Here is an 18709-nt window from a genome sequence, read left to right as displayed (position 1 = left end):
CTCACAGGGAAAAATTTCTTCTTCATATCCAATCTAAACTTGCTCTCTGTCAGTGTGAAGCCATTCCCCCTCATCCTGTCACTCCAGGCCCTTGCCAAGAGTCTCTCTCCATCTTTCCTGTGGGTTCCCTTCAGGCACTGCAAGGCCACAATGAGGTCACCCCAAAGCCTTCTCTTCCCCAGGCTGAACAATCCCAATTGTTCCCTCAGCCTTTCCTCCCAGCAGAGCTGCTCCATCCCTCTGATGCCCTTGGTGTCCCTGCTCTGGCCTGGCTGCAGCAGCTCCCTGTCCTTCCTGTGCTGGACCCAGGGCTGGATGCAGCCCTGCAGGGGGGCTCGGCAGAGCCGGGCAGAACTGCCTTTCCCCTGCTTCCCATGAAGTAGCTGGACCTGAAATACAGTGCGGAGGTTCTGTGCTTTCTCCAGCCCTTGAATCCCTGTTTTCTGAAGAGGAAACCAAAGAACGTAGCATTGCTTGTGCTTTTTTTGCCTGTCTGGATGGTTTTCTCTACCATTCCTATCAATATCATACAGGTTTTGTAGTCCAATATGTTCTAGTTGCAGTTAAAGAAAAGTTTTATTTCAGAAGTTTTAGGGGTATTCACTGCTGAACTGGTCACTGAACCTTCCCTGGAGATACTGCAAAATTCTGGGTGGGATTCAATATAATACTCAGCTGGGAGAAACACACTGCAATTTAAGGAATGCCATACATTGTTGATACGTGGCCATCACCTGAATGCAACTGTAACTTAGTTTTTGAATAATAATAAGATTGCATGAATGAAGGTGGACTGAGTTCTGCCAGGTGCTTTTTGTGTTTAGAAGCTTGTGACAACACACAGGGCAAGAAGCAGCATGCAGGTGTCGAACTGCTCCTCGTCAACAACCCAGGCAAGCTGCTTTCTCCCTGTCAGTGGTGGCTGCACATCAAAACCAGCAGTTTGCTACAGGGACGCCTGTGTTCTGAAATACTCTGTCATTAGTTCTGAATTAACTCATTCACCCTTTCATTTGTGAATTAATCCCCTCTAATGCAGGCAAACATCACAGTTGTGGTTGTCTCGGTATTGTTAATCTGCGTCATGCACAGGCTGAGCACTAGACCTGGGCAATGATCTCGGAAGAGAACAGCTTTGTTTTAGAGCAGTCATGAGCCCCAGGTGTGGTTGTTGAACTGCGCAAGTATTACTTCTACAAAACACTTTCTTTTATGTGGAACTTGAGTGCCGAGTTCATTATTTAGGGCTGCGTGTTGGTTTGGAACCCTAAGCTAAGATGAAAATAGTTCTTGGCAAGTCTGTGCTTAATTCTTTAATTTACTTTTGGTCAAGGTTGTTAGAGCTTTATTCTCTTCCACCCTCTTTTTTATTTTCCTTTTTTTCCTTTTGTCTCCTGTTACATTTCTTTTAAGTAATGAATTTAATAGCAGAGTGAATAGAAACTGCACTCTGCTCGCTCCCCTAGTGGTACCTACTTCAGTTTGCAATTTCAGGACTTCTTTGAACTTGACTGTTTCTGACACAACGTGAACATTAGTAGCACAACTATGATTACAAGCTGGAAACTTCTAAGATGAACAAAACAGAGCAGTGAAGTGCAGCCTTTGTCCTGGGGTATGTTTTTATTTAATTTCTCTTCTTTTATTGTTCATATGCTATGGCAAACAGTAGTAGGTTTATTTTTCCTGTAGCAATACCAGTGCCTACTACAAACTACAAGTCTTCATGGATCAATTTGCAATATTGTGAATTAGCAAAATTCTCTCATTTTATACCATATACCTTTATAAACTTGATTTTAAAGAACTTTATTAAAATAAGCCTTAAATATCTTTCTGAGAGTGCCAAGCATGTTAGTATGCTGATAGGTTTGGAGTTTTTTTCCCTCTTTTTTTTCCCCAGTCCCTACCCCCAGATATAATATTATATAATATAATTAATTTATATGGCATTCGGGTTGGTGGATTGCTGTTCTCATGCTGCCTGCCTTGTTTTACTGGCTTCCATCAGCTAAATCTTTCAGCCCTCACTCCTAACTTGGAAGTGAATGTGGACGTTTTGGTCTCTGACTATGCCAACCAATTCCTCTGGGATGAGCCAAAGCCACCTGTTCTCCAGGTGGTGCCTCTGCAGACAATTTTTGTTATTCTTTGCTTTGGGAGCTAAGTGTGAGAAAGTGAGAGCAGAGGAACATTTCCAACACCGTAGTTGTAGCTCCGGAAGCTCTTCAGAAGGCAGTGTCTGATTCTAGAGGGGTGCACAGTGCGTTAATCACCACAGTGCAGCTTGTTTCCTATAAACCTGAAGTGAGGAGTTCATGTGAGTGTTATGACTGGAGGTCACAGATCTCCAGCCTGAGATTAGGATGTTTTTGTCCTTTTGAGAAAAATGTGAGGATTGGGCAGGTAGTACAAGGTAAGGGAACAACTGATAACTACATTTCTTCCAACTCTTCCCTTCTGTAGTTGCATATATGACAGATATTTCAGGCTTTTATGTGCTGGAATAAATAACTGGAATGATCATTCCTCATGAAAATTAATGTGGGTAATGCATTAAAGTAGCTAATGATGTTTTTAAGGTTAATGGCAATTGTGGAGCTGTTCAGAAATTCATTGGCATCAAATGCTTTAAAAGCAGTTGATCTTTCCCATCTTTTTGTAAATAATGTTGTAGCTTTTAAGTGAGGTTACTTTAATAGGAGAAGCTCTTCTGGAATTGGGAGAATGCTGTATTTCAGAATAGTGTGAGTGCTTAGAAAAATATCCCATAAGGGGCATTGGAGGAGAAAGACTGCTGAGCTGAATTTAAGTGTGTTTGATAAGAACAAAAATGAAGCCATGAACCTAAGTAATATTGTCAATAGAGCACTCAGAAAAACTTTCAACACTTAGAGGAAAGGACTCGAGCTTCTTCCTGAAGGCTGAGTTGCCCCAGTGGGGATTTGGGAGCTGCTGTTACAGGTGACAAGATTGTGGAGGGACCCCGATTGCTTGTTTGCAGTTTAGGCAGCCTCTGCTGCTCTTCTCAGTGAAGATTTGTCACATCAGCAGCACTGCCACGGGCACCACAGGCTGTGGCCCAGGCTGGATCAGCGTCTGAGGGCACGAACAGGGGACTGAGGCTCTGTCAGTCATTAACAGCTGCCTCTGACTGATGAAAGTTTAACAGCAAACACACTGCCTCCACATTTGACATTTGTACGTGGCTGTGTGAAAGATGTGGGACTCCTTGTTTTCTTGGTCTAGAGGTTTGCGTTGGGTGTATTTATGTGGTGGTTACCAACACTCCTGGGTCACTTGCTTTATTCTTCCCTGTGAGGGTGCTGAGGCCCTGGCACGAGTTGCCCAGAGAAGCTGTGGCTGCCCCTGGATCCCTGGTAATATCCAAGGCCAGGCTGGATGTGGCTCTGAGCAACCTGGGATAGTGGCAGGTGGCCCTGCCCATGGCAGGGGGGTGGAACTGGATGATCTTTAGGTCCATTCCAACACAAACCGTTGTGTGATTCTATGAATAGGTTCCTCCCAGCCTGGCGGCAGCCAGGTTGCACAGTTCTGCCGGTTCTCACGGTGTCAATCCTTCACTGCTGCCGCTGCCGCTCCCGCCCTGCGCAGAGGGGGTTTGGAGGCGAACTGGGTGATGTGCGGGCCCCGTGAGTGAGGCAGCGTCTGCTGCGACACGGGCAGGTGCTCTGAAGCAGCCTGTGGGGGGCGGGAGGGTCCCGTCCCGCCGTGTCCCGCCGTGTCCCGGTGCCGTCCCTCACGGGCGGAGCGCGGCGCGGTGGCGCCCCCCCGCGGCCGCACTGACGCTGTGCTCCCTTGCAGGGCGCACCGGGCGCTACACGCTGATCGAGAAGTGGCGGGACACGGAGCGGCACCTGGCGCCGCACGAGAACCCCATCGTGTCCCTCAACAAGTGGGGACAGTACGCCAGCGACGTGCAGCTGATCCTGCGGCGCACCGGGCCCTCCCTGAGCGAGCGGCCCACGTCGGACAGCGTGGCGCGCATCCCCGAGAGGACTCTGTACCGGCAGAGCTTGCCGCCCCTGGCCAAGCTGAGGCCGCCCGGGGACAAGGCCATGAAGAGGAGGGAGCCGAAAAGGAAATCCCTCACCTTCACCGGTGGCGCCAAGGGGCTGATGGACATCTTCGGGAAGAGTAAGGAATCCGAGTTCAAGCAAAAGGTGCTCAACAACTGCAAAACAACAGCGGACGAGTTGAAGAAACTGATCCACCTCCAGACGGAGAAGCTTCAGTGTATCGAGAAGCAGCTGGAGTCCAACGAAGCCGAGATCCGCTACTGGGAGCAAAAGTACAACGCCAGCCTGGAAGAAGAAATCCTCAAACTGGAGCAGAAGATCAAACGGAATGAAGTGGAGATTGAAGAGGAAGAGTTCTGGGAAAACGAGCTGCAGATTGAACAGGAGAATGAAAAGCAGCTGACGGAGCAGCTACAGGAGATGAGGCAGAGGATCCTGGAGTGTGAGAGCAAGCTCAAGGACTATGTGTCTCAGATCCACAACATGGAGAGTGGCCTTGAAGCAGAGAAACTACAGCGGGAAGTTCAAGAGTCCCAAGTAAATGAAGAAGAGGTCAAGGAAAAGATCGAGAAGGTGAAGGGAGAAATTGATATTCAGGGCCAGCAAAGCCTGAGATTGGAAAATGGCATTAAAGCGGTAGAAAGGTCTTTGGGCCAAGCTACCAAGCGATTACAGGTAAGACTGTCCTTTTATCCATAGCTAGAGACAGTCAAAGACTGTGACAAATTTTTCTTACACAAATCTGAAGCCCATGAAAGAAAACACAAGAAAGTTTCCAAAGTGAATCAGGGTAAAAGGGGGAAAGTGTTGCTTTCCTTTTCAAAATGCATTTCAGTTTGTGGGGTTTTTTTTTGAAGAGCAGACAGTTTTTATTTCACCTGTGTTTAAACTTGCTCATTTAAACTGTCTGAGAAGAAAAGCAGTAATTTGCACCATTGTAGCCTTTTCTGGGGATAGACTTATGATCTTTGATAGGTTTGTCTGCCACCAGAAGAGATTAATTACAAACAACAGTCCAAAAGCAGCACCTGGAAAGGTACAGAGCTAAAAGTAAAGTACCTGCAACCTTGTAGGGCTTTGGTTTTAAAGAACAGCATCTGTCTTTTCCTGGCTGACTTGCTGATGCTCAGAATTTTGTTTTCTCTATACCTCAGGCATTTGTGGCACATGTGTCTAAAGAGAATCCAGTCCCTGTTTCCTTGCTAAAGTTAATGATATAAATTGGAACTTGATAGAGCATGAAGGAATAAAGGAACTCCAGCTGCTGGCTGGATGAGGTGGAGGAAAGATTGGCACTCCTGAGATTTTTATGTGCCATGTAAGATAGTCCTAAGGCACCATGCTGTTTGTGGTTGGAGTTGTAGTTCTTGCTGATTCCCAGGATTCACAGTTAGTATATTCTGCAGTGCTGCAGTGGCATTAAGGTGATTCCATTGTGAATATGTAAGAGGATTTTGTATCCTTACTCCTGCCTTAGAACCATGTCAGTGTGAGCTTTCTTTACTAGGTGATGAGGGGGGAAAAAAGCAATCTTTTAATCCAAAGCAAAATGGATGAAAACTGTAAGCAGTTTTGGCCATGTTAATCTATGCCAAGTTCTCAGACATGCTGTGCTTAAGGATTTGCACTGATGGAAAGGTTCAAGTCTTCTTTGTGTTTTATCTATCCTCAGTCACATTTACTGAGGCTATGATAGAGTTCAAAATATTTCTGGCTTGGTTCTTTTCGTAGTCTAGGTTTTCTTGGGAAAGTTTCCATTCAATTCAGATCTTCCAATCTTGTTCTATGCCTAAAGGTGCACAAATCTGGAAGTCCACAAGAAAATAAACTGAGCTCTGCATTATGGAGCTTTGCAGGGGAGGAAATAGACAAGTATTTTATTGTGTACCTAAAGTTAAAGATATCTGCTAAAGCGGCTCAATCTCTATGTGTGGGAATAATAATAGTCCAAGACTGTTGTAATCTAGCAGAGCTGTAAGTTTTGCATATTGTGACAGAAGTGCATAGAAAGATCCTAAATGATCATCTGTGCTGTGAAGGAGTGGGGAACCAGCCAGGCTTTGGCTTCATTGCTCAAAACCCTTGCAGAATGAGAAGGTTCTGGCCAAAAAAGTTTAAATAGAAAATACAAATAATAAGAAGAGAAAATAATTTTACTCCTTTTAAGATCAGAATAATTAAATGAGCTGTCTAAGCCATGCTGGACACTTCAGGAAGAAGTAAGACTTGGTGCCAGACTGCTGCTGCCCAGTTGATTATTTTGATTATTTTTTCAGCATTCACACTATTATCTTTATATGCTGGTGTGCCAAAGTTTTTCTCAGGTGGTACGAGAAACAGCTGCTAGTCATCCGAGAAGCAATATAAAAATAAAATACATTAAGAAAAGCCCAGTTAGGGTCATGGGTTGGACTTCATGATCTCAGAGGTCTTTTCCATCTAATTGCTTCTGTGATTCTAGTAAGTGCTAGTGAGTGTTGACTCACTTTATAAAATACAAGATTAAAATACCTTTCAATTCTTTTGCATTTGAGCTTTAAAAACTCAAGGCTTTCTTATCAAAAGGAGAAGCGTTAGTTGCCCAGCTGTCAATATAGTCATGAAATGCTGCTTTACTTGCTCAGCAGATGTTTTCTGTTTCCTGGCAGGACAGGGAACAAGAACTGGAGCAACTGACCAAGGAGCTGCGCCAGGTGAACCTGCAGCAGTTCATCCAGCAAACCGGAACCAAGGTGACGGTGCTGCCGGCTGACCCCATGGAGGTGGAGGCCCCACATGTGGAGCTCGAGAGAGGTGCAGCCCTTGGAATGCTTTCGGAGGGAGGGAGGGAAGGAGGGAGAAGGGGCGGGCAGTGCCTTTACTGCCGCTTAATGCTGGCACTCCTAGCGAAGTGAATGCTCCCTTAGCGAAGGCATTAGTAAAACACTATGAGAGCCGCACTGTTGAATACTTCTTTTCATTCCAAGGGTTTAGCAGGCTCTAAATAAAGAGCAGCATGTGGAGAACTTCTCTCCCACTGTGCCGGGGCATGCGTTTGTCCCATCAGCAACGCATTAAGCCTGCAGCTTTCAAGAGTGTCCGCCATGGCTGGCTGCCAGCACGGACGTGACTGTACCTCTGACATTGCTGTTCATCTGGGTTCTTCTTCTTCTGGTGGGGAGGTTGTCAAAGCGGAAAAAGGAATGTGTCTGGATCCCACGAAATCCCAGACAGCAGCCACACAGGAATAGGAGCCAATCCAGCTGGGCTGCCAGCCATGCAGAAGCCCTGCACAGATGGCTGTTACGGCGGGTGCGAATTGACTTTGCCCCCAGTGAGATCAGTGCAGCCTGCACGTGCCCACATCTGCATTCAGAATTCCCTGGGCAGACCCACGGAACGTTTTGAATGCGTGTCAGAGCTGCAGCACCAGCACGGTCGTGTGCTTTTTCCAGCGCTCTGCTTCCAAGGGGTTCTTTGTTTTGGCATTCTCCTGTGCTGGGTCTGTCCCTCTGCTCAGAAAACTTTAAAACCAAAAGGCACAGGGAGGGCAAGGGGATGGGGAGAGAAGAAAAGACAACCAGGCCTACAAATGCAGCACTTGTATGATGAACTCTTTTAAGTGGACAGGAAGCTGAAGCTTTGAGTTATGTCACAGGTTCAAGCTCTTCCTGCACATCACCATATAAGTGTGTGTCTGTGTACGTGTTTCTCATGGGAGGATAATTCTTCTGTGTGGGTTTTGTTCTGTTTTGAAATAAGTAGGAAGTGTGCACCTTAGATCTTCTCACTTCCTATTCAGGCACTTCAGTAGTTTGTTACACGTGGAATTAGTTTTTTGTAGGAGGAGAGGTGCACCCCTGCTGGTGACTTTACTAATTGCCTTTTTCTCATGCAGAGCCAACCTTTCAATCTGGGTCACTGAAGCGCCCCGGCTCATCGAGGCAACTCCCCAGTAACCTTCGGATCCTACAGAACCCTCTGTCATCTGGTTTTAACCCGGAGGGCATTTATGTATGACAGTACATACCTCTTCTAGAGAGGACCTAGCAAGGTACCCTGGACAAGATACACTTTATTTTATTCTGCCAATGATGAATGGAAGAAGTTTGTCTTGTTTTGTTTTTTTGTTACACCACCGTGTGATTTTTTCTTCTTCCTCCAACACTACTTGGAGCCATACCCTGTGCACTGATGCTAAAGAGACAGGAACTGTCTCAGTTCATAACTGGCAAGGATGACCTTGCTGTCAACACAGCTTGAGTGCAAAAACCTTCATTGTTTTTGCCACTTCAGAAGTGTTTGGGAAAGTATTGTTCCTTGTATAGGCATAAATGGAAGACTGAGAGTGAAGGAAACTGTGTATGCAACTTATCTGAGGTTTAATTTATTCCCTTTAGTCAATGGACCTGTGAATGTTGACCTTTTATATTTTTATTTTTAACTTGTGAATTATCACGTATGGCTGTGTATCAGTCTGACGAGGTGACTTTAATTTGTGTGTACCAACATTCCCCATCTGATCAAGTACAGCAACCTGCAATGCAGAGTTCTGAGGGGTGCTGAACCATTGCAGTGGTTTCTCACCACTAACTTTGTTCATTTCTGTCGTGGGTCATCATATGTCATGTTCCATCCATTGCTACCTTTTAAGGCTTGAAAAGTGAGCTTGTGGGATTTACTTGCTATTGTATCTGCCTTGAATGAAGCACCTAGTGTTCAAAAGATTTATGGATTTTAAACCTTGGCTTGGTAAAAATATTTCCAGCATATGATTGAGGATGCACTAGTTAGATGATATTTTATTATATAGAATGTATATTTGAAATATTTTGCCACATTGTATATGCCTTTTGAGAAAAGAACAATGTAAGAAGTTGTCTTCATATATCTTACCAAAAGAGAGTAGGAGGCTTTCACTGTGTGTGATTTTGTACTTCATTTTTTTCACTAGCCATTACAATGTTGTTGTTTTGTTACAAATCTTGCTGTTGGAGGGGAAGAAAGACACAACACAAATAAGTATCCACTTGCAACCTTCCAGAATCCACTCAAGTTTTGTGAAGGGAAGAATCCTGGCAGAGTCCTGTGAAGTTCATAGCAGTTCTTATTGACAGGAGAGAGGCTAGGATTTCATTCAGCTCCCTGGTGGAGACATTTGGTCCCTTTGAAAGACAGTCACTTACAGAATGTAAAGCTTCCAAGCAGAAGATTGACACATTTGGTGGCCATTTTTCACAAAACATATGAAAAGAGAACATTATCACATCTTGATGTTGCTCTAATGCAATCAAAGCTAAGAAAGAATTAGACAAAAAGGGTTCCCTGCAGAAAGTATCCACTCCCAAATAGATTGTTGGTTGCAGGCCTTGAAGTGAGATTGCTGCAGGGGACACCAGGTTTGTGGAGAAAGGGACTGGCATCAGTGGAACACATTGTAAGCGTTGGGGGCTGACCTCATTGATGAGTTAGGGATGGGCCTTCCCTAATTTAGATTTCCTGTTCTAACAGCAACTCACAGCATCATCCCCACCTTGCAGATGCCCAGGGAATGAAGGGGCACACTGTGCCCTCACTGCAGTGCTGAAGACTTGGGCTCCTGATGTCCTCCTTGGCAGGGTCAGGATTTTACCACTACTAGGAAACTCCAAGCTTTTAGCCATAGAGAAATACTCCTAGCATCCTCTTGTGTTGATTCACTGATGTGCAGATAAATGTTAATTTAAGTCTCTTTTTCTAAAAAAGGAGCTTCCTGACAAATGGAAGTTTTAAAAGATATAGCTGAAGATGAAGGATTCTTGAGTGTTTAATGCATTTTTTTTTTCCTTTCCACTTATTAATGGCACCATATATTCTAAAAATGCTGCTGTATTTAGATTAACAGCAACAGATAAGGCTGTGAATATATAAAGAACCTTTCCAAATGGACTCTGAATTTTTACTGTTTAACTTTAATCAGGCAATTTTTTTTTTTCATCTTCCCTTGTGAGCAAACTGGAAAATGAGATATTCCTACCTGAGGAACCTTTGCAGTACTCACCCATTTTACTGTTAGTTTATCACAATTCTGTGCTCATGTTTACTGTGCCCATAACTTTGTATTAAAAAAAAAAAAAAGAAAAAAGAAAGAATGTGTGTATATATATATATATATATAAAGTGTAAAATATACATAGTTTGGGGACAATATCTGTCCAAGGTACTTGAGCATATATGCCTTACATTCTGGGTTCAATTTACAGAAATTAAATGGCCCTCTCCAGTGGATATCTTGCATCTTCAGCACCTCTTGATGTTAGAGAACTGAGGCACTCAGCACCTTGCAAAGTCTGGCCCAAATTATGCTGCATCAGGGTGGGGGGAAAAGGTCTTGTCCTGAGATGAAGTATTTTTAAAGGAGATCAGCATATTTACCCCAGCTAATGATTTTGTCATATTATGTGACTGGTCCATCTCCCACAGATGTCGGTTTGGGCTCTCTTTCTCTGCCAGGTTATTCTGTAAGACAGAAGGAGAACAAAAAGGATTAAAAGGAAGAGTAAGAGCAGCTTTGGAGGGCTTGAATTACAGCTTTGTCATAGAATCAAGGGAAGAATTTGCCTTTTGAGTAATAAAGTAGCACCTGCTGACTGCAGCAGCTGTTGGACACAGGGGCCAGCCTGGAGCTGGCTCAGGAGTGACCACTGCAGCACCCCTTGAGTGGTCCCTCCTTGCCAGGGCTTTGGCACATGTCAAGGTGATCTGAAAAACGTTGGCAGCTTCAGCCACTCCTGTTGCCAAGGAGAGGCTTTGGTATCCAGACCTGCCAGTTGTGAGACACTGACAAATTCTCCTGCCCCCACCATACTCCTCTTGCTTATTGAATTTCACCCAGGCTGAAGTTCCGTAGCATTTTCACCCTCTCTGTAAATAAACCAAAAAGAAATGGCATGCCCTTGCATTAAATGTGAATTGACTCATGTGTAACAGTCAGAAAATTTCCTCACACTACAGCATTTAGAATTTTGCTTCTGATCAACTGCAGAAACTCACTCTTTCTTTAGAACTGTACAAAAAGTCCATTTTCAGAAGTGTTCCAAACCTCCTGGGGCATTAGCAGAAAGGAAGCTACACTTACTAATTTTAACAAGTGCCATATTATTTATTGGGCAGCATGATAAAAATGGGGTTTTTTGCTTGCATTATATAGTTGAATACACAAGCACTATTTTCCAGTGCACAGGGAATTTATATGGAGAACTCCTTGTAATTTATTACTAATGGAAATTAACTGTGTTACCTCTCTCATCCATGAGGATACAGTTTATTTTTGCTGGAGATGCTAAGTTGTTAGGGGAAAAGAGGGGGGTGACCATCTGAAAAGCCAGTAGGTTAAGGCTAAGGTGAACTGAATGCACAAGCAAGGGAGAAACCAAGTCCCACTCTGACAAGTCAGCTCCCAGTTTCTTTCAGTGGGACTTAGGTTCCCAAGTGCCTGAACTGCTTCTGGAAATGGTATTTTAGCTTTGAGATTGCTTGCTTTTCTAAAATCCTGGCAAGTTTGAAGGAAGTTCTTGAAGAAGAGAACTACCACTACTAGCATTAGCAATATGCAAACATATGAGGTAAGAGGGAAGAAGATCCTTCAGTGAAATAAAAATCTTCTCTTGGGGCAGCAATTGCCTTGTTTTTAGCGTGAAGAGTATTGCATTATTTTAGTGAACTGGGATCATATGATCAAAGGAACATCGATCTTGTAATTTTTAGTGAGTTACCTTGAAGCATATAAATTCCTGATGTGCATTAACTTGAGTGAATTGGGCCTTAATGATACATGTAAATAACAAAACTGTATTCAGATATTTTTTTTCCAGAAAATAGTCTCTAATGGTCTGTACTGTATTAAAAAAAAAAGTGTCGAAGTGTTACTTTTATATTACACCTCATTTTTTTTTGTTTGTTTTGGGTTTTTTTGTTTGTTTTGGGTTTTTTTTAGAACATTGAAATGTGCATGTTTATTATGTTTGCTACAGTATTTTAATGTTTTGGATGAAGGCCATCACTTGTATGGAGATGACAAAACAATCATTCTGTCTATTTATTCAGTATTGCTGCTTAAAGTTTTCAAAATAAAGCTTTCAATGCCAACATAGTGACTGATTGAAAGCTGTTATAGCTCTCTTCAGGTGGTTTTTTTTTTTTCCAATGTTTGTAGAAAACTAAATAAGTGAAGCTTGGTGTATGAGCTGTTATACCAGCAAGGAATTACTGCAATAATACTGGGGAGCTGGGTGTAAGTGTGTGTAGTCAATACCAATGTAGGCATGCAGTGAGTGCCTTTAGGTCTCTAAGTGGAGTGCTGAAGAATGTTAAATCTCTGTGGTCTTGCAAGCACTTTACACATGTGACCAAGTACTGGTTAGAGCTTTGTGCCCATGTGTGGTGCTTGTGAGGGCAGAACAGGGGGGTCACAAAGGATCAACTCAGAGCCCTTTGAACCACATTGGATTTAAGGACATTCTTGAGTGTTCCACAGATGTGTTTCTGACTGGGACCTAAAAATGTTCTGATTCAAAACCCTTTCAGTTGCAGCAAGGATGCTTCAAGTGTAGCTGGTACCTCTGAGAATTTTAGTAATTCTGAAATGGATCAAGTGTGCCTGCTGTACTTGTGAAGTGTGTCAGAATGCTGAGAGCATTCACCCTCACCATCATCCCATGAAACTGCTAACTAGGGGTTCTGATTGGAACACTTGAGTTGCTGATGCTTTAACCTAGAGAAACAACACAAACTGTGAAAACATGAGTGAGTGTTTTATTACTGCTCCGCTTCAATGCAAGATGAAAATCTGTATTATATGTAACTATATTTTTTGTCATTTAAAAAGCTTCTATTTTTTATTATTCTCATGAGCGGTTGACAAAAAATATTGGAGATGCTCCCATACAATAAATTCCCCTCTGAAAATTTGGGTCTTTACAGTTCATGGTTCACTGGGATTGCACCGTTCATGTCGCGCATGTCTCGCAACAGAGTTGTTGGAACTCTGTCACAGAACACCAGGCCTGAAGGCAGGGCTAAGGCCAAAGTTCCTCTGTCCAGCTGAAACAATTCCAGAAATAGCCCTGTGTCTAGCATTAGGCCACAGGCACTCTCCTAAATGGCAATTTCCTTGAGGTGTGGGGCCTCTATGGCAGACAAGAGCTCCTTTACTGTAAATGTGCTGTAATCTAAATCAGATCAAGCCCAGGCACTGCAGGAGGGAAGAGGAGCTTGTTTTCAGCTGAGGAACTGTTATTAAAATTAACAATAACCCTGAAATGACAGAATTGGTCAGTGACTCAGGGGAAGTGTAACTTAAAGCAAAGAGGCAGAGGTTCACTTGGAGGTGATCAGGGAGAGAAGCTGAATGTACAGATTCTTCCCACAACAAATGCAGGGTGCCCTGATGCTTCAGGGAGCAGAAAGAAATTAATCTTTGAACAAGAAGCAGAAGGCCTTTTAGGCCAGATTCAGGTGTAGGTACTGTGCTGAGACCAGACAGAGTGTGAAGCTTGCTCGAGATCATTTGAGCTAATCAAGGCTGGGAACTTGATGCAGCTGGAGACTTGTGATTTAGGCCATCCAAATGCAGTCCTTAGTCTAATATCCCAACAAATGGATTTTCCTAAGCTAACAGGAGCCTAATCTCATTAGATGTGAGGAGAAGTGAGCTAACAGTAGTGGCACTGTTGACTGGCAATAGGACAATGCCATGAACTCCACTGAAGCCCTAGCACATGGCGCTGTTGTTGTCAGGGCTGTGAAAGTTGTGGAGGCCCTGTGCTCCGAAAGGTGCCCTTTCCTGCTCCTGTGCCAGTTAGCTGGCTGGCTTTTGTGGTAACTAAGGTTTCCCAGTGTCCTCAGCAGACACAGGGCTACAGCTGATGGTTCTGATCTTTTGCTTTGCCTTTAAAGAATGAAGTGGTGTACTTGTATGTGGCTGCTGCAGCATTAGCTAGCTCAGTGTAACTGGACCACTAATGAGTTGCAAAACCAGACCAGATCAATGATCCATTTTGTTCAGAAGCCTGAATTCTTCTGCCTGTCATGCCTGTGTCAGCTAGGTAGTATTCCTTTATAAACCAAATTTTTAATGATTGTTTCAACTAAGATGTCTGGTGTCTGAAGTAGGGCACAATGAACAGTGGTCCTCATTAATTGCCTTGCTTGAAAATGATATATTTGCTACCTTTGATATTGTAGCTAATGTTAATGAGTACTTTCTGGATCAGACACTTGCTTCATCATTAACTTTCTCCAGAAATACTGGATGGAGATAATCTCAATTGGTCTATTTTGCTCCCTTTTTCCAGCATACAGTACACAGTATGCTGTGTACTTCTTTTCCCCCATCCTTTGCAGTGAGCTCTGTGTGCTATCCAGGGCTGACTGGAAAGGAGCCTCTTTGGCATCTGCTAGTGCAACAAGGAGCTGATGCAATCAGAGCTGATAAACTTCTCTGAGCAACCTCACCGCTTGTCTGAGCAACTCAGGCACTGTCAGTGTCCTTATGCCACTTCTGGTGGCTCTGTGTGTTCCTCCCTCCTTGCTGCCACACAGGCAGCCCTGGAGCTTCTCCCCCATGGAATCTGAAGTTTGATTTCTAGAGGCTTTTTGGATCTGAATGGGTGTGAAAAGGCTACAGGGATCTCTGGAAGAGTGAGAGAGTGTCATCACAGTGTCATCACACTTCTGTTCAGACATCTGGAAGCTGATACAGGTGAAATACCACTACACCAGACTGCTTATTGTTTCAGCTACATGCTTTGTCTTGTTCTACCCCTCTGCAAAAGGAGGAAGATAGTTGGTAATTGGAAGACTTAGTTGGAAAACATAGCATAAAATATCTAATGTTCAATCTTGGGTCAAGTTGTAGGGAAGAAAGGTTTTCTATGTTTTATTTTTAATGAACAAAAGTTCAAAGAAAAAACATTCAGAAGATCTTCAGCTGGGCTTGTGGAAAGTGTACTTAAAAACCCCACCTTATCCAATGCAACACAAATCAGTGCCAGTAATTACCTGCCTGGGTATTTTTAAAAGGAGGGCTTCTGGTTAAAACAGAAACAACAACAAAAAGAAGAAATAAAAAAAAAAGGGGGGGGGGGGGCAGGGGGAGGATGATGGATGGAAGGGAGTAAGATGTAGACTAAGTAAAACACCTTTAACCTGATTTGTATTTGCCCTGAAGTCCCTTCCAGTGCTGGTGTGATGGAAAGTGAATCATGCAGCTTTGGAGCCAGTCACATGTTATCACAGAAGTACCATCAGGAGCTATTGCTAAAATGAAATTCAGGCCAGCCTTTAAGTGGGAAATAACTGGAATTTCTTCGTGGTTGCTTGTGGAGCTTCTCCTAAATTACTACCTGTCACAACTTTTATTGTGTGTATCAAAGTGCTGTTGATGAAATGTTATGTGCCCAGAACAGATGATTTGGCTTTAACTGTCCCAATCAGCCTGAGGTGAACTTTGATCGGTGAGGTGGAACTGGCCCTCCTGGCACACTGAAGGGAAACCCCAGAGTGCCAGCTGACCTTTGACAACATTTTGTTGCTACAATGTTGTCTTAAGCATTTCCTTGACCTGGCAGACCTGCAGCGTGGCTGCCAAGACTATGACCTGGATTCTCCATTGTCACATCGCTTATGTCACACGCAAAATGAGCATGGAGGAGACAGTGACAGAGCAAATGGAAAAGGCAACAATGTCCATTAGCTGTAGGGCTGGGATGAAAGATTATGCCAGAGGCAGGAACCAGATAATCAGGTCTCCTCGACTGTGCCAATGCTGCAGTTCCCAGCAGGCCCACACGAGAGGGCAGCAGAACATGCAACAGCCATGCACTGCGATGGGGGAAGCAGGTTTTCTAGGAATGCACAGCACGTGATAGGGAATCGTGTAAGACACCCAACATTCCAACTTTAAATGTGTTCTTTCAGAAAGGACGCAGTAATACTTACAAAGAGATGTGTCTTATGCACAATGTCAGTGTAACTGATGCACAAATTATGTCATTCCTGCAGTTTCTGAGCAGGCCTGGAAGCTTTCTGAAACCTGTAAAGATGTGGGTTGAAACATTCCATGTCAGATACTGTCCTGTGCCTTGGAAGCTCTTGTTTCATTTCCCAGCTCTGGCACAGATTTCCTGTGTGTGACCTTGGGCAAGCTACTGTAATCCTTGTGGACTAGAGTCCCCAGCTGTAAGCCTGAGATAATACTGCCTCATCCCCTTTGACTTTGTCGATGTATACAGCAGGCCTCGTGAGGAACAGCATCTCGATTCCTATTTGTTTGGCAAATAGTACTGAGCACAACGTGGTCCTGAACTTGGCTGTGCCATCCAGATACTGCAGCATGAAGTGTAATTTTATATCCTACCAAGAAGTCACTCAGAGTTAGCTTTACCGTGCAGTAAGAGCAAGATGCAGGTGTGCTGAGGGGAGCTGGGCATTGCTGAAGGTTAATTCTTGTTTAGTTTAAGTAGATTTCTTTTTCTAAAGGGGTAAAAAGGAAAAACAAGTAAACTTCATTTCAACTTTTGCTCTTTTTGCAAAGTGCTGCTATTACCAGAGGCAGCCTAAATCCTTTTGCAAGTGCTGCTTGGGAGTGTGTTGTACCTAATCAATAGAAACAATTGACTGAACAGGCTGAGATTTGCTTGGTGGTCCTAAATGTTCCAGTGTTTCCACATGTCTTAGGACGTTCTAGCACTGTGCATGTAACCAGTAATGAAGGTACTATGCCAGGCTGCCATCTCACAATTTTCCATTGATACCCAAGTGCCTTTTGGTATTAGTGGCTGAAGAGATAAAGCACAGAAGAGTTAGAATTGTAGGAAGGTGCCTTTTTTTGTTGTTTGCCAACTCCAAAGCATGTTTTCTACATGCTCCAAATAATTTTAATTAACTAACAAATACCTCAGCTGCACTTACACCACAGTCTTGCCCAGAATGAGCACCCTTCAGCATGTCTGAGCACAGAGAGTCCCTGATGCTCAGTTCTGAGGTCAAAGATCATTAAAAGATATTGCCATCTGAACGCATTTGAAATAATAATTAGCGTAGCTGCTGGCATCTGACAGGGCAATAAATAATCAGTCCTGCAGTACCTTATCTCATGTCCTGCTCAATAAAGTTCTTGCTGCTACCTTTGTGCATTATCTGAGGAACTTTACAGTAGGAGGCAACTACTTCTAGGAACATCTCCCTCCTTTGGTAGGAAGAATGGACTGCCCCCAGGGTGCAGTCACACAGGACAAGCACATAATTCAGGTGTTGTGAGCAACTGCAAAAGCGGGAGCCTGGGCAGTGTGAGTACCTTAACTTCTCTGTTCAGTGGCAGAAGACATTTTTACCAAGGAAAAAACTACTTTCTTATGTTACTATGATTATAAAAATGATCCCAGACATACAATTTTTATATATGAACATACATATATGTGCATGTAGTCAACTCATTAGATGTCATTATCCCTTTTGTCAGCTTGGGAAACTAAAGCCCAGGAATGTGCAAGGCTTTGCCAGGAGGAGTACAAGCCCTTCATCTCCATGTACTGACTTTTGTACATGGGTCATTTGCTAAAATGTCTGTTCTGACCAACAAAAAGTTGTCCTGCAATGTTTCAGTCAGGCTGGGGGTCACCTAGCCTAACACTCTGCCTCGAGCTCTATAGATAGAGCTGACTGGGCACATGCAGCTCACTAGTAAACTACCCTTGGTGTGGCATTACCAAAATAACCTACTTGCAAAGGAAGCTTTCCCTAACCCTTCACTCAGGTTAAACCTCTTCCTGATAGCAGAGGATTTATATCCCTTCTAAACTGAACAATGAGAGCACTTCAAAAGAGGTGAGACTTATTCTCTCCTTTAGCAAGTGTTGCACCAGGTTTGACCAATAAAGATTTTACCTTTGAGATCTAATTGATTAATCTGTCTCAAACTTAAAACTTTGCAAAATCAGTATCTTCATTTACTGTTGATTTTAGCACACTGGTTTCAGCATATGCAGGAGTTCAGCTCCTTGCATGATTTGAGTCTATTCTGATTTCCTCTTCAGGTAATTCTGCCTAGTTATTATGTTATGTTATTGCTTCTGATGGTCAGCCAGAAGCTGACAAAATTCTCCTGTGCTGTGGAAGTGCCTTCAGTCAAGGAGTCAGACTTGCATCCTGAAGGCACTGCTGTGTGGGTGCATCAGAAACATCTGGGGAAAGGAGAAGATCCCTTTTCACAGGCTTGTACAAGTAAAGATGGTTTGATCTCACTGTGGCCTTCCAGTGCCTGAAGGGAACCCACAGGAAAGATGGAGAGATTCTTGACAAGGGCCTGGAGTGATGGGACAAGGGGCAATGGCTTCACACTGACAGAGAGCAGGTTAAGATTGGATATGAGGAAGAAATTGTTCCCTCTGAGGGGGGTGAGGCCCTGTCACAGGTTGCCCAGAGAAGCTGTGGCTGCCCAATCCCTGGCAGTGTCCAAGGCCGGGCTGGATGGGGCTCTGAGCAATCTGGGATAGTGGAAGGCATCCCTGCCCATGGCAGAGGGTGGAACTGGATGGGCTTTAAGGTCCTTTCCAGCCCAGGCCATTCTGTGATTCTGTTCTATGATGTGACTGTACCCAACATGAAAGTGCTAGGGTAGCCCTACTACCACCATACTGCTCCAACCCAGG

The 18709-nt window shown here is 43.8% G+C and overlaps 1 protein-coding gene across 3 annotated transcripts in view; it reads left to right on the top strand.

Moving 5' to 3' along the window:
* Positions 1–12150, top strand: part of RASSF8 (Ras association domain family member 8) — a 73344-nt gene extending 61194 nt beyond the window's left edge. For all 3 annotated transcript variants that reach the window (XM_005531859.3, XM_088055539.1, XM_014260494.2), the window contains exons 4-6: positions 3826–4715; positions 6689–6833; positions 7918–12150. In XM_005531859.3, the coding sequence (XP_005531916.1) occupies positions 3826–4715; positions 6689–6833; positions 7918–8039 (1157 nt within the window). In that variant the 3' untranslated portion in view covers positions 8040–12150. The remainder of the gene's footprint in view (positions 1–3825; positions 4716–6688; positions 6834–7917) is intronic.
* The last annotated feature ends 6559 nt before the right edge of the window (positions 12151–18709 follow it).

The sequence above is a fragment of the Pseudopodoces humilis genome, chromosome 5 (assembly GCF_049639895.1).
Source record: "Pseudopodoces humilis isolate 2021_Gansu_Grassland_sample_001 chromosome 5, ASM4963989v1, whole genome shotgun sequence".
Classification (NCBI taxonomy): domain Eukaryota; kingdom Metazoa; phylum Chordata; class Aves; order Passeriformes; family Paridae; genus Pseudopodoces; species Pseudopodoces humilis.
This window is presented reverse-complemented; position numbering and strand designations above follow the sequence as displayed.